Source organism: Kryptolebias marmoratus, linkage group LG1 (assembly GCF_001649575.2).
Source record: "Kryptolebias marmoratus isolate JLee-2015 linkage group LG1, ASM164957v2, whole genome shotgun sequence".
In the NCBI taxonomy this organism is placed as follows: Eukaryota; Metazoa; Chordata; class Actinopteri; order Cyprinodontiformes; family Rivulidae; genus Kryptolebias; species Kryptolebias marmoratus.
Genome location: NC_051430.1, coordinates 28,117,332 through 28,134,013, shown reverse-complemented (window position 1 = coordinate 28,134,013; position 16,682 = coordinate 28,117,332). Strand labels below are relative to the sequence as shown.

The following is a 16,682-nucleotide window of genomic DNA, read 5'->3' as shown; positions in this document are numbered from 1 at the left end:
CACAGCCTTACTGAGCTAAAACTTGTGGTAGTAGCTGAGAGTCATTCACAACATGTCCTCAGAGCGTGACGTCTCACGATATCACATGAGACTGTGCACAATGTTTAATAATATTTTAATGTTTAAGTTTGACCAAAAATCATTTCTCAGCTTAAAGTGATTTTAGTGAAAGACGTCGGACGATATGCATTCCTCAAGGAATACTACGCTTTAATTAAGAGTAGGTAATCAAACCAAGAATTTGGTAAATAATACTGAAACAAGCTGAACTCATCAGCTGACTCATGGTGTAAAGCGGAGGCTCATTCTTTAGGCTTCCTCTCCGCCTGCTCCTCGCTCTGAACAGCCTGCAATAACACTTTCCAACACAGCCGCATGGAGGGCGGGATGGAAAGAGAAACTAAAACAGAGAAGAGAGGGGAAGCCTGTGAAGCACAGAGCACTCAGTCCTTTCATGTTTGCCTCAACTTGGTGATTTTTATCTCAGCTGCTTTTCCTGGTGGGGTGTCGAGAGACCAGCCTGCGCTGGAACCCTCGCCTACCTTCCTATTCCGATCCCAAATCTGCCCCCCTCCGCCTCCTCTCCTCCTAAATCACCGCTTCACCAAGTTTCACGGCAGTTGGAGGCACCCGGGATCCCACTGCGCTCGTTTCCATGGTCACTGGGAAGCTCCTTGTGTCATGTGGCTCAAAGTGAGCCTTTCCTGGGCCGAATTACCCGGCTTTCAATGGGAGGCCAAATGACCATTATTAGACTTCACAGCTCAGGCCTCTATTTAAAGAGAGAAGAAAGGAGCCCCGGGGACTTGAGATGAGAGAGATCGAGAGAGAGAGAGAGAGAAAGTAGAAGGTGATGGGAGAAAACAGAAGAGAGGAAGGGAAATGATCGAGAAGATGAAAGTTTATTTAGCGTTGCTGGGAAGGTTGTTTTTTTTGTTATCTCAATCGCAGTTATTTAAAAGTCAGACACCAGCTTCAGATGTAAAGCTTTAAAAAAAACAGTTGAGCGCAGGATCAAAAGAAGAACTGTGGAAAAAGTAAATCTTAGAGAAGACAAGACATCCACCCACACCAAACAAAGCCCTGTGTTCGCTTCCTTCGGCTCCATCTAAGCCAGCACTCGTCTCTGATCCCCTGTGGAAGTCAGGGGGATGTTGTCCAAGGCCCGGGCCCACGGCCTGGCACCGAAGCTGGAAACTGGAGCTTCCTGGTCCCACACAGCTAATCCAACGCCTCTCCTCTGCTGTACACGAATCCTCCATCAGAGGGTTAGAAGGGGTGAAAATGGTATCCTGCTCTTGTGGTTCTGGCTTTTCTTTTAAGTTCTGCCAGGGAGGCGAGGCCGGGACCGGCAAAGGGAGATGAAGAGTAAACGATGTGTGTGAGGGCGACATCAGAGCTGGCTGGACTTTAAGACAGTGAGGTAATGGAAGAAGAGAAACTGAAACATGTGGATAAGAAGAGGATAAAGAATGGGAACGCACCTGGCAGAGAAAGGGGAACTTTGTTTATTGGAGACCAATATAACAATAAAAGTCTAATCAGACATTTGGAAGGTGGTTTGGTCAAACCTTGAAAGTAAAATTATGAGTAATCTCATGCACATTGCAATATTTAGTGTGACCTCGGATTTTAGATCATTATTTGTGTAGCCATTTTTGTGTTTTTTGAAGTCATCTTAATTTAGGTTGGCTCCAAAAGCTAATCAGTTTTTAGACGTAAATCCAATGATTCCTTCCTGCAAGTTTCATTAAAATTCATCTAGGGGTTCTGACAGAGACAAGAAGAAAAAAAAATAAAAACACGATCAGTGGCCTTTCTGTGGTGGGTGATAATGTACGAGTGTATGCATGAGATGCAAGTGTGCAAAATAATATGAGTACAAAAACAATCTGCATGAGGGAACAAACTGATTCAGAGCACCATGCTGTGGTGTATGATCATTTATTTGGTCATTTGTAGTGTTTCTATTAATGCTTTATGTGCATTTAATTTAAAAAAACTATCAATTTGGAAAAAAATGGGAGGAGTCACGTTGTTTTTTTGATGTTGATGAGACGAAACTCTTGTCGAGAACTGCCGGCTGTTTCAACTTTCAGGGAATAAACATGAGCAGAATTCACTGACATGAACAAATAAATACAACTTTGCTCATTGGAAATAATTCATCAGCTTTAAAAGTCTAAAGTCTAAAAGTTACCATGACAAGCAGAAATGCTCCATCCTGAGGGGAGTGTTTAATACTGAACGCATTCTTTCTCTTTTATAAACCCGAATGTAAAAACATCAAATAAAGCTAGTCATCAGCTGGATGTAGCTGACATGAAAAACCCTATTTGATCTACATATTAAACTTTTTGAAGTGAAATATCTTTTCCCTCAGATTTTACAAAATGAAACCATGTCTTTTGAAAAGTAAAAAACATTTTAAAGAAAGGGAACTTTTGATGAAGCAGAAAAGTTATAATGAGCATTATGTTATGAAAAGTGTTTTACACAAAGAAATATTGATTTTCAGTTCAGGACTCCGCTGAAAAGAAAGTAAAGCTCGTCATTTTAGCACCAATACAAGGGAAAATTGTTTTGTCGATGTTCTGCATCTTTAAAGATTTCAGAGCATAATCAAGCCTTTTCTGTATTGAAGAAAAAGCCACGGTTGTAAATCGATAACTACTGTGGCTTCTTTGCAATTTTTCTCCCATTAGTCTCTTTTCTTCTCAACTTTTCATCTTGTGAGAGAGAAAGAAAAAAAAAAAAAAAAAAAAGGAAAGCGTGACGAGACGGAGACGGTGAGTCATATTCAGCTGTCTGCATCAAAACACAAGCTTATCCTTATCCACACTGATAAACAGTTAATGAGCTATAAACCAAGCTTTCGTTCAGATTAACAAATTCTCCCACTGATTAGATCGATTACCGTCCAACTTGTATTATAGGTAGCTTGGAAACAAGGTCAAATACAGGCTCCTCAGTTCAGCACTGAGGCTTCTTTTCAACAAGCCGTGCGGTATGACACCCTACTGGCATTGCCGTGGCCTCGGGACGACCCCGAACACACACCTGAGTGTGTAGGACGGCTAACCTGGCCAAAGGGTGCAAAGCCAGTCGCCAGTAAAATCACACTTATCTGTCTGTTGCCATTTCTCTCTCTTTAATGCTCTTGTTTTAGTTGCACACCATTCCTGTTGCCCTGGTGTATTTTCCAGTCATTCCTCCGTCTCTCTCTGGCAAACACATCCATACACACTCTGGCAGCTCGGGCCGAGATGCCAGACACAGTTAAGAGTCCAAAAGCCACTTAGCACTAAGACGCAGCAGCTGTTTGCTCTGGCTTGCTGTCCCACAGTGCCAACTTAGTAGAAAAAAATACAAACTCCTCTGCTAGCTCACATTGTTTCATGGCAACTGTGGTTTTAGGACCATGTTTATATGTGTGTCAAAGACAGCTTCCCACACAGGATGCACTTTTTATGGTTGTGTGCCTCTGGCAACAACTTGAAAGCAGCTAGCTTTATTTTTGGGGAGGATATGTAGCGACCGAACGGAGGCCAGTCAAAATGTTGTCGTCGGCCGGCGTTTTTAACGAAGAACTGATCATGGTTTGGAGACAGGCACACAACTATACATGGGTTAGTGTGAGATTCTGACTCAATGATAACCTTGAGCAAAAATAATGTCCTGTTATCTTGTTTTAGGGCATTTAAACCAGTAATGGGCCCACGCCTGCACACAACAATCACATACCAAGAAGTTTTAACATGCTATGCCAGCCAAGAGGCTTGCTTTCCACAGGCAGCGTGGTTGTGTGGAGGATGGATCACATTGTTGTTCTTTTGCTGTGTACAAAAAAAGGGGGGGAATATCCACAAGACACTTCCTTTTGTCATCTCTTCTCCTTTAACTTCCACTTTTCTGTCCGTCCCCCACCTCTCTGCCTCTCTGCCCTTCCTGCTCAGGTTTTACATGTTGGGGACTGATGTCATGAGAGCCCCGGCAGGATGAAAGGTGCAAAGTCGGCATGCTAAGGCCCCATGTGGCCACTTGACTGACACCGCGGCCCTTGAAAGAAAAGCTTTCGGACTGGCACTGCGTCAAAGACCCTGACCGGCCTGGGCAAACCAATGAGAGCCGGTGGCATGATTTCATGTTCCAGAGGAGCTGCCAAAAACTGCAGAGTATGTGTGTGTGAGGAGACAGTGTAAAGCAGGGAGGGAGGTCAGTTCTGAGAAAGTCAACCAGCAGGAAGGATATGACAACCAAGAATATGTTACTGACTGCAATAAATAGTTCAACTTGAGAACGGATACATGCGTAAAGAGGTGTGAGCATGATTTACAACATTTACAAACACCTTGGAGAAAGCAAGGGCTTGATAAGCTGCAGTTAAACTTAGGTAACTTCATGCACCTACGCTGTGTTTCCACCAGGGCTTTCAAACTTGGGCAATTCATCTTTTTTTTTTGACCAAAGCAGATAAAGAATACCTGAAACAAAATGTGCTGCAGCAGGAACTGATTTGCTGCTGGTTTTCCTGCTTCGAAGGGAAGGAGTGACTGCTGTGGCACATCAAGGTCAGAGGTTTAACAGTCCTGCAGCTCGCACAGGAACCACACAGGAAGAGCGGGAAAAAACTGTGTACATATATATGACACGCCGGCACTTCAGTGAGGTTTGCACCTAGACTTCAGAGGCTGATGTGACCGACCTCATTTCCGTGTCTTTCTCTGTTATAAATATTTTTTAATGTCCAAAACATCTGTGCCAAGTGAAAGCAGTTTTAATCCACTCAAGTAAATGAACCACAAAAAAAAAGGTTTAAAGAAGGTTAACGAGAATAAAATATTGAGTATAATTTCTTCAAACCGGCACATAAAAAAGCACAACTTAAAAGCCTGGAATTCCTTGAAGGATTGTATATCACCCACTGCCTTTCATGCCAGAGTTTTAGACCCGAGATCATTTTGTGTTAATAAAGGATGGAGCTGGAGACATTTTGGTCAAACCTTGAAAATAATGTTATTCACAATATTGCATGGGATTGCGTGCAAGATGTCCCGCTCACAGTATGTGTTAGGGTGAGCCTCAGTCACCACCAAACCAAATTTTAGCTCAGAATCTGTAAATTTGATTGAGTTACAGCCTGGTGGCCATCTTGAATTGTGTTGATTCCAAAAGTCAGTTGTAAACCCTATGATTATTTTCTGGAAGTTTTATTAAAATTGGTCCAGTAGTTGAGATATTTTGCTAACAGACAAATAAGGCTAACTCTGACAGTTAATGCAGAAGTTTAACGTAAAGATCTTGCACAATGAGGAGCACTTAGCGTACGTGTTGTGCATGACTCTCAGCTACAACCACACCAGATTTTAGGTCAATAGCTGTAAAATTGACTAGTTAGTTAGTTAACCAGTTAGCCGTGGCAGCCATCTAAATTAGCTTGACTTCAAAAGTTGATGAGCTGTAGATTTATACCCAGTGACTGATTATTTTCTGCAAGTTTCATTAAAATCCATTCTATGGTTCATGAAATGCTTTGCTAACAGACAGTCAAAGCTGAATTCAACTAGGTAATTGAAACATTTTATGCAAAGATCTTATGCAAACTGTTAATTCTTAAAGTATGTGTTGGGGATCAGTCTTAGCTACTACCACAACAAATTTTAGCAGACTATTTGTAAAAGGGAATATATTGTAGTGATTTTTGTTTTATTTTTTTTTTACATTCAGTTGGGTGTGCCCTCCATCTTGAATTTGGTTGACATCAAAAGTAAAATCAGTTGTAGATATACATAATACATACATACAATGCAAGTTTCATTTAAATCCATTCGGTGGTTCATAAGATATTTTGGTAACAGAAACACGAACACTTACAAACTGGCTCCAAAATCACCTTTCAGTGGAGGGCAATAAACAGTAAAATAAAAAGATATTTAAAGCAGGAAACAAAAATGTGCATTAGAAACTGGAAGAAAATAGATTCATATTTTCAGCAAGTTCAGATCTAAAAGCAACAACTAATAAATATTAAATTCTTAAATCAAGGAAATGCCCCTTTTCCAGACCAGGTCCCCTCTAAAACTGGGAAGAGATGCTTCTAAATTAGTTGAGTTGTAAAACACAGCTGGAGTCCTGGATTCACAAACACTGTTTATTTAATTAAAATTTGCTAAGAATAAACACAATTTTCCCCACTACATTCAGATTGTGTGTTCACAGGAATTCTGTAATTGGATGGAATCCAAGTTGACCAGAAAAAAAAACCCCTCCATCACCATTGGTGGCAAAGTGGCAGCAGTTGGGTAAGGGGGGGGGGGGTCCCGGATCTTAAGGCCAGACCAAACGGGGTGAGTGTGATGGAGGGCAGCGTATCCAGAATGGGGCTGGGTATTGTTGCCTGGCTGGCTGGCTGGGCAGAGGGAGCAGATTGGCAGGGGGTAGACACAGCACTGTCTGGCGTGGCAACAGCGCCGATGCCAACCCAAAGCACCCAGCTGTGTTCGGGTCCCGGGTGAGTGGTTTTTCAGGATGCAACAATGGGCTTTCCCTTCTCTAATTATAGTTCTGGCTGAATAAACACAGAGGAAAGAGTGGTCTGAAGGTTGGGGCGGCTGGGTGGAGGCCAAATGTCGCAGGACAAGATTCCTGCCATCCTCACCAGAGTGTCACTTCTTCTTCAAAACCTGAACGTGGAAACATTCCCTGCTCATTAAGGGTCTGATTTGATTGGTACCACTGAGTAAAAAAAAAAAATGCAGATTTCATATCTTTTGGGTATCCTGTTGCCTTTGGTACCATGTTACCTCTGAATCCTAATCTGGCCCTGGTTTTTACTGTAGGATATTAAGTTTTTAGAATGGTACCACCCAAGTGGCAGCCTGTTGCAGTGGCTCTACTGAAACTGTTTTTCTTTGCTTCTTTTTGAGATTTTCTAAGCCTTTTCTCTGGTATGCTGAGTAACCATGGCAACTGGGGAGTTGTTTACATACAGGAGCAGCTGACTGAGCTTTCCAAAGCCCAACTAATGCCCCCAAAATCAGACCCCCTTTTCCCCCCTAGCAATTTGAAGAAAAGACCGTGAGGATTTAGGCAGGACCATGAAGGACAAAATTTATTTTTTCCCTTTTATCTGCATGGTGAACTTTAAGATCCCTGGAAAATAAAATGTTATAGCGTTCTAATAAGGACATATATCGGGGCTGCAGTACTACCCGTTTCACAAAGGCATGCCTTTCAGATTACAAGGTCAGGCAAGCGTTGATAACAAATGTTCACTTTCATACAACTTTTTCTTTAGCTTCTTTGGCTCAGATGTGTCAGAAAACCAGCAGAGGTCATTTCTGCCGACAGCAATAACCTCAAACATAACAACATGTAGTTCTCTTTTGGGAGGTTTTCTGTTGATGTCGTTTTCAGTAATATACACCACAACAGAATGATTTCCTTTAGGTAATTAATCACCCACCGCCAAAGGCAATAAAGTTTTTGTCCGTGTTTTTGTTTGTCTGTCGCATTAGTAAAATATCGAATAAACCACTGGGTGGATTTTAATGAAACTTTTAGAAAGTAATAACTGGATATATAGCTAAAGTTTAATATCTTTGGGGGTCAAACTGATTTAAGATGGCCACCAGAGTTAAGTGATCATGCAAACACAAACATGGCCATAGCTCAGTTAGATATTGGGGTAAAATTTGGTGTAGTAGTGGCTGGAAGTCATCCTCAACACACGCAGACACATTTTGCGAGATCTCACAATATTGCATGAGATCATGCATAACATCATTTTAAAGCTTCATGAGTCACAATTCTGTCATTTCCCAGCATAAGATGATCTTAGTTTAAAACTCTGAAAAGAAATGAGGTGGCAGTATTCCTTCAAAAAATGCTAGGTCTTCAATCCATAAAAATATCCCTCAATTCAGCCAAAGAACTGCGTCTTTCTGACTTGCCGGTTTCTTGATATTAAGAAGACACTCCGGTACCTTTGCTGTAGAAGATCTTTGATGTCATATCTCACCTGATTACCGACCATCTCACCACCGCTGTCTGAAAACTTGAGACACTTTAAAGTGACTCATGCCTGAATGACTGTATGCCACTGCTCAGAAATTTACAAGCCCTTTAATGTCTCATGTCTGAAAGGAGAAACTGTCTTCAGCCTATAAATTACCATTAAAAATCTGATATTTTTCCTCCTTCGGGCCAAATTCATGACAATTTTTCCACCCTGAAAGAAAATTGTTCACATCCTATTTCTTGTGGTTTCACTTGCTATGCAGAAAGTTCACCCTGAAACGGTTTTAATGGCTCCTCAGCCACAGACATCCCCTCAATGAAGACCATCTACCAGTGAGTAAATTCATCTGTTATGGCTGAGGAGAAGCTCTGCTGAGTGTTACGTAAGTTTATGCGTTTCAGCACAAGGCAGGTAGCAGAGATCATCACTGAACAGAGTGCATTAGCATGTCTATGTACCACGAGGGCTCCTTAAATCATGAATGACTGCTCTCTTTCTGTCAGCAGGAATGTGCAGGATAAATGGGACTGCAGCCTGCCCCCCCTCATCTTATTCCTCCAGGAAATGTTGGTACAATCCATTAAGAGAACCACTTAATTAAAGCACAATGAAATACCACTTGGAGACTCCGGAGAGGACAGTGGGGAGGCAGGGAGGGAAGGATGAAGGGATGGGTGTGGAGGAACAGTTTGTCTCCAGGCAAATGGAAAGCAAAGAACAAAACAAAAACAAGGATTATCTGTAATTACAGGTCAGCTTTCTTAATTTATTCAATTAAGTACACCAGAAGCCCTTGCCTTTGACTCAGTGTTGAACTAATTTTTACATTTACTGCACCATATAGCCTTCATTTTAATCTGTACCTTCAAGATTTTAATCGTCCATCACCATAAAAGGTGGGTGGTCATGTAATTAGTAAAATATGTCATGAACAAGGATGTAATGAAACTCTCAGACAGTAATCATTGGATGCACATGTAAAAAATGACCATAACCCAGTAATTTTTCCAGATATTGAGCCAAATGTGGCATGGTAGTAGCTGAGACTGATCCTCAACACTTACTCTAAGTGCTAACAGATTGAGTAACATCTTTGTTTAAAACTCCAGTGTGCAAGATGGTGTGCATTATGCATTTTCTCCAAGGAATGCTATTTTTCAATTCAATCTGTAATTGTAGCAATGTATAGATTGCTACAGTTAGTACTTTTTCCCAATTCTTCATGTACTAAGATATTAGAAGTGGCTTTACATTAAAATTAAAATACTGGAAGACAATTATCTAGACCAAAAAGTAAAGAAAAACACATTTTATGTTAAAAATAGTCATAACCCACATGTACGAAATCTTGTATCTGTTTTGTTCCTAAAAAGCAGAAGTATTTTCACACTGAAGCTGCTCAGAAAACTTGCCAGCATGTAACCAGTTAACCAGATCATCTCAAATTAATATTTATCAACACAAATCCAGTTTCCTTTAAAGCTGTTAATCTCTTTCCACATGCCAAAATGACTCCAAATCTAACCGTGAAATGTTAGATGCTTCTCTTATAGAAGCCACGCTGCACACTGAATATTTATAAAAGCAAAAAGCCTCTCCAATATGCTACAAAGATACTACAAATAGTTTAGTCATTGATGGAAAACGATCCGTGCAAATTATTGGGAAAACAGTAACGACCAACACACGATATAAAAAACAAGCAGGCAGCGTTTTTACCTTCCCCAGGACTGTGAGGCAGCTGGGGTCCAGCTCGGGTTGCTCCAGCTTCACCACTCCGACCCAGCCGTACTCGTAAAGGTCCTCTTCATCATTATTATTGCATAATCCCAAAGGATGCATCTGAAAACAGGACACACGTGACCGGTGAGAATTAAAAGGTAAGTGTTGCCTTTTGACATTTTGAAACTTTTAACTAGTTTTGCTCATTTTAGATTTTAGCTAGTGCTCTGCTTTCTTGGCTTTAACAACTCGGTTTTAGCTTTTTCAGCAAGAACTCAGCGTTAACGCTGCATTTTCACAGTTTGGTCACTTATAATCCACCTGCCATGAAACATGACCGCCTAATAGCATTAACATCTCAAACTATTTGGCTGTGAGCTGCAAAAATAATATCAGAATTATGGGATTTGAAGCTTTGTGGGTTGTTGAATATGTTGATTTTTACCGAATTTCGAGGAAAAAAAAGATTAATGTTGCTATTGTACCTGTGCACACATGCACAATTACTGGGTGTCTTTTCAGATTACAGTGGATGCAGATGTTTACTGGGTGTCTTTTCAGATTACAGTGGATGCAGATGTTTCACAGCAAAGCCGGCAAAACAGCATCTATCAGACTTTCTTCAGATGCCTTTTTATTACACTTAAGGCCACTAAATTGGCCCGTTTCTTTGCCAAAAAGCTCAGCAGAGACGGCACCAACACAATGTCTGAGGAGTGGATTAAAGGTAAAAGGATTGCAGACATCTCAAGCACCAACTCCTTCCCAGGGCCCAAAACAAGAAAAAGAAGGTGAGGTGGTCTCTATAATTTCAAACAAAAGAACTGATTTCAAAGCACTTTCTTACTTTAAAAGAGACATGTAAACCGTGGGAAGGTGGTGCATGAGAGGTTGGAACAAAATATTAATTTAAAATGAAAAGAATCTTCCATTTTGACATCAAGAGACTGCTTAAGACTTTTCTAATCACAGAGTCTGGATGAGCTGCTATGCACTCCCAAGAGGCATCTGTGAGGAAAGTTAAAAGATAACCCACTCCACAATCACCTCACAGGCAATCACTTCAAGAAAGAAATAAAAAAAGTAACATACACAAAAATGAAGGGTAGAAAAAACAGAAGTCAGTTATTAGCTGTTAGCCATTCACAGGGATGAAATAATGATAAATTCAAACATGTCTGGATTAAAACTGTAACCAAGTGGAGTCCTCAAACCCTGGATTTATTCTCCATCCTGGCAACAGAGCAGAGACAAGCTCCTGTATTAGCATTAGAACTGGGCCAAAGTGACCTGCAGGCCACTTATCCTATTAACCCAATGAGCGCAGCCGCCCAATCTTGGCCACTCCGGCCTCTAGGCCACTGCCGATGACCCAAGATACCCTTCTCCTACTGACCTTTGAACCTCTCCTCATCATGTTTGGAGCAGGTTAGCTGAAAAGGTAGCCAGAAAGTGTCAAACTGAGGGGTCATAACTCTGACCTGCAGTGGTTTTCAGGAGGGTTTAGCCCAGTATAAGGGGATCAAATGCAAATCAGGTGGTCAATGGAAATGTTACAAGGAAAGAATCTGGACAGCATGTGTCATGAGCTCCAGCTGGTGGCATCTTTTCTATCTGCCTTACAATTTAAATCCAATGAAGAGGGATCACTTTTGGCAGAATAATTTGAGAAAACCCATCTCTATCTCCATGCAACTCATCTGTTTATGGTATGAAAGTAAAAATAAATATTAGAGAAGGAATACATATTTGCAAATTTAAAAGTTCTACATATTTTCTCTTAGAATTTGAGTTGCACCTCTTAAGAAAAAAAAATAACATACTTGAATCCTCCCCCTCAGACCTCCCACACACAGTATGATGAAACACGAAAGATTAAGCTCAAACGTTCAGTTCCAACTCTTTGAAGCAAATGAATCAGTCTTTCAACGGCACAAAGAAAAACAAAGAGGCAGACGCTTGAATCCAGGTTACTCTCACTGAAAGTAGCTGTTTTTTACAATTCCTCAAGATGCTGTCACATCGTCTGCAAACATATCAGATGGTTATGAAGTCTATTTTCTTAAAATTCTTTTTTACATAAGTGATTGGAAAAATAGCATCAGTAAGCAGCACCGGTATACAACTGATGGAATCATTTAAAAACACCTTAAAGATCCCAAAAACAGAACCGGAAGAAAAAAAACTGTAGGTTTAAAGTTAACATGTCTCTACTAAATGCAACAGTTCTCTTGTGCTTTTACGCCACATCCAAATCAACATTTAGAAGAAATTTTAGGTGCCTTTATGTGCATACTTCTGAGGACTTCAGGTTCATCAACGACCCATGGTGGAAGACTGATACAGCCAGTCAGTTTGGGCTGAATCCCCTCTCCTCTCCTCAGAACCGTGTAGATTGATGGCAGTGGGCGACTTGCTGCTGACCCTCTTGTTGGCTCCTAGAAGGCCTTCCCAGGTCAATAACTCCTACACCGCTCTTCTTAATTAATATCCTTTATCATCTCAATGGTGACGATGATGGAGTCCTTCATCCTCTTGCCAGGGACTGAGCAGCTAGACTGTCAGGAACCTCGAGCTCAGATCTGCATATTCTCTGGGCCCTCTTCCTTTCAATCATCCACACGGCTTATTCTTCTTCAAGTGGTGTTTATTGGTGGTTAGCAAACTTTACGGTGAATTACTGATAAGGAGTGTGGCTCAGGACAGCCAACTCAAATTTTTTTTAAATGCTCTACTGAGAGGTGAATGTCACACAAAGTTTTCTTGCACAAGTGCACACATAGTATTGGAATCAATACATGACATTGGTATTGGTGCATCCCTGGTAAAACAACCAAACAAGAGCCTCAGCCTGTCTCTGTGTCTCAATATAAATGATGATAAGGAAGTGGAGCCGTGTTTGCTGTGTGATTGTGACCTCCCTCTCCTGCTTGTCCAACAGCTTGGATGGCAGCGGGGAGCCCCGCCTGCGCCCCTGGGACCTGAACACTAGGCCATTGTGCGGGGGTTCCTGCACTCCAAATGGGACAGTGTTGTTGTTCTGGACCACGTTGTTATTTTAGAGGCTGGCCGTTGCACCATTATCTCCACCACGGCACGGGGATTTTTCTTTTCTGTCAGACGTTGGACGTAGGCGTTGATGGATGTGGGGAATGGGGAGCAGCAAGGAAAAGGAGCTGCGTTTGATGAGAGATGGGGATCTGGTGAAGTGGGTCACAGCTACCGGCCGTGCACACAAAAGAAACGAGCACGATATGCAAACGTGCCCTCACACACACACACACACACTAAATAACAGACTGTTCGCTCTTGTGTTCCGAGCTTTCCCTGCAAGGCCCCAAATGAAGCTCTACCCACCCGAACAGAAACACCCGGATGCTCCACTTTGCTCAGCTCGTCTGTATCTGGGGCTTTTCGGGCAGAGGGCATCTGGCGCCCCCTCAGTGCCGCAAGGAGGTGGCTCTTGTTCTGCTCCTGTCTGTCCAGCCTCTGAGGGAGGCTGCCTTTCACATGAATATCTGGTTACACAGGCCACACTCTCAATGAATTCCTGGCAGAAAATTGAACTCCACCTGTCACTCAAGCTAGCCATTCCCTCAACAGACTTGCAGACTGTTTTTTTTATGTTTTTTTGAAAACCACCTGTGCAAATGATACTTGTTCATGTAACTATGTGAAGATCTAAAGAGATAATTAGAAAACATTTCAAAGATTTGAGAAAGACAGATAATAGTCAAACAAGTGACTTTATATTTGTTGGTCATCCAAATCAAACTCAACTCAAAAACTAATCATCTTTTATGACCCAGTCCCCCCCTAAAGAAAATCCAAATGCAAGTCAGACCATACAGTGCCTTTCTTCTCTGTCTGTTCGCAACACAATTTGTTAAACCTTTGATCATGCAGCAACCAGTTCTTCTGTGCCCCCATTTTCCCTCCTCGACTCCTGCCACACCCCCATTTCCTCTTTCTTTCTAAACTACTGGTGTCCCTGATTAAAAAGCCCCCTCATTACCCTTCATTTCTCCTCCAACGTGTCAAAAACAGTTTTCTTTTGCTGCCCTCGCCACACTCTGCTCAGTTTTCCTTAAATCTGCTTTTTACAGACTCTAATAATCCCCATTTACTTTTTCAAAACTCTGAAATCTTCATCAATTTACAAAACTGGTGCTTAAAAATCCCAATGGCTAAACATTTTTTTAATATTAAAGAATTTTTATAATCATATTCCTTGTTGTCAGCAAAAGTGGAGAATATAAGCTCAGAGAGAACACCAAAAGGCCACAGACTGACTAAAACCCAACACATAAATGTTCACTTTATCTGAACATCAAAAGATAAATGAGTGAACTGAGGAAGAAAATGGTTCCTGTGCTTAAAGGTACTCATTGAAAGTCATGAAGACCCGCCCAAAAAACATACAAAGTAAGAAAGAAAATCAAAACATGCCACTAACAGAGAATCTTTACAAGCTGCTCTTTGTCACGTTGGCTCAATGATTAACAGCACAGATCTGTTGTTCAGGTTTTATCCTTTATACATTTTTTTGGAAGAAGAGCTGGCACCTATTTCACGTGCACACAACACCTAGAAGAAGAAAAACCTGGGCACGACTCCAGGCTTCACACCAACCTGCTTCCCCAGTGCCATGCATGTGTTTATGCAGCTCTCTGTTTGCACAGGCATGTGTAAGAGGTTAGCGTGTAGCCTGAAACACATCACGGGTGACCGAAGGGTAACCTGGTAGCTCGTCTCACTGACCACTTTTTCACCGTGAACTCAATCACTCGATTTCCTCGGATTCCCCTCTTCTCTGCCAACACCTCTTTTTTCCCTCTTAGGCACCGTGCTTCAAACAGATCCAAATCACTGAGAGGAGTTCTGTCAGCTACCTGGAATTACACCAATGTTGCTGCATGTTTGTGTTCGGAGCTGTGGGAATGGGGTGGCAGGTTGGACATGTCTGACCCCAGCTTCCCTCGGACCCCTGCTGCCTATTAGAGCCTCATAACACTCAAATCTTAGAGTCAGACATGGGGGGATTATTGAGGAAAAAGAAATAAAATTACAAAACAGCCAAGCTAATACTGTAAAAATCAGAACTGAGACACCAACAACATTTCATTTGGCTATCAATCCCTAAGCTAGGACTATTGTAACTTGGCAAGGAGTCATCATTCTGGCATTTAAAGAAGAAGAAGAAAAAAAAAAAAAATATATATATATATATATATATATATATATATATATATATATATATATATATATATAAAGTGGATAATCAGGTGTGTGCAATTTGTTGCCACCCCACAGACAATAAGTTGGGAACCTCACATCTCTGTGACTGAGAAAGCTGACGTATATGAGCATGCTTCACTCAGTGATAAGCATCCCGGTGCTCAAACCTCAGACCCTCATCATCACACTGTTCCCACAGGCTCAAACTGTCTGAACCCTGAAACGCTCAGACATCAAGTTAGACGGACCGTGGAAGGAAGTCTGAACCCTAATCCAGAAGGTAACCCAAAAAAAAAAAGTCCATCTGTGTCAATCCCGACAAGGAATCTTCCTTAATCGAGTCATTTGAGTTCAGGTTTTGTGAGGTTAAGCTTCCAGTCCAGGTTGGGATGTCGGACAAACAAACTGACCTCATCGGGGAGATTTACATCAAGTACCTCTGGGTGCAGGCAACAACCTGAATACAAGAACACGGCAAAAACCAAATTAAAACAAGAGACAATTTATCTCCACAGATTCTGTTTGTCTGAATAGCTCCCTTGATTTTTTAGCAGACAAATCAAGAAAATAACTGAAGCTAAGCAAGCACTGGCTCTGAAGTAGTACTAGGACCAGTTTGGCAAATCCCTCCATGAATGGTTTATTTTGTAGACAATTAAGAATGAGCTGAAGATTCATTGTAGGTTTGATTCATTTTGTCTCCAACTCTGTATGTGACACAGTTGCTAAACAAAACTAACCATCTGGGAAACTTATCTTTTGTAAGAGAGAACAAGAAGAGAGAGAGAGCTTTGAACTGCAGCCTCTTTCTTCTAAATAACAAGCAAAAACTCACAAACCTGAATGCATGCATTTACACAGTACGTCTAAATGAACACCTTTCAATCTCTCTCTTTCCCCGTCTTGATTGCTCTCTGGCTCTTTTTCCCAGCACTAGAAATAACTTCAAAGAGAGCTGGTAGCCTTGAGGAGAGAAGGAACAAGATCTGGTTACAGCAGAGCAGCTGGGAGGGCCCTACAGGTGGGGCCGGCACTCCTCCTCCTGTAACATTAGCAGGGATCCCTCTGCTTCTCCTCTCACATAATAAAGACTTCCTCCCTTTTGTCTTTTCCACTGGAGCCAAAGGAACAATCAGCCGGGGTAGCTGGGCATCCAGCTTTTATTTTGGCAGAACAGAGAACAAGAGTGAATTAATGTTTGTAATGTAATTAAAGAAAAGCCCTAAAATGAATAATTTTAGAGTCAATGCTGAATTTAAAAAAATAAATTAAAATTCTATAAGTCAACAAAGTCAGCTTTGATGTGAACCGAGTGTCAGAGGAGCGTCCGTGTGCCCCCACCCGTGCCCGCTCCTTAACCTTCCCTGAACATCACCCCTACACCATCTTCATAGCAACGGGCAAAGCAAACAAGTGTCATGGTTTCAGTCAGAGCAGGGGACGCTGGCAGAGGACACCTAATATCATGTAAATGTCCTGATATGTAGCACAAGTCAGTGGGGCTGACAGCTTTAACACTGAGCAGGACGCCGAGCTTGTGACTCTATTAACTCTGCGAGTGCATCCTGAAACCATCAATGGCTTGTGTATGAATACACACACACACACAAAAGTCTCTTTGGTGTCACTTTCAGCTCTTCAGTCTTTAAAACCTAGAATGACACGAACAAAGGAAAGGCCGACAAAGTTCAGGGGTCAACTC

General features: G+C 41.6%; 1 protein-coding gene across 2 annotated transcripts in view; it reads right to left on the bottom strand.

The window, feature by feature from the left end:
* Positions 1-16,682, bottom strand: part of znrf3 (zinc and ring finger 3) — a 65,554-nt gene that overhangs the window by 23,458 nt on the left and 25,414 nt on the right. For both annotated transcript variants that reach the window (XM_017427773.3, XM_017427772.3), the window contains exon 2: positions 9,740-9,862. In XM_017427773.3, the coding sequence (XP_017283262.1) occupies positions 9,740-9,862 (123 nt within the window). The remainder of the gene's footprint in view (positions 1-9,739; positions 9,863-16,682) is intronic.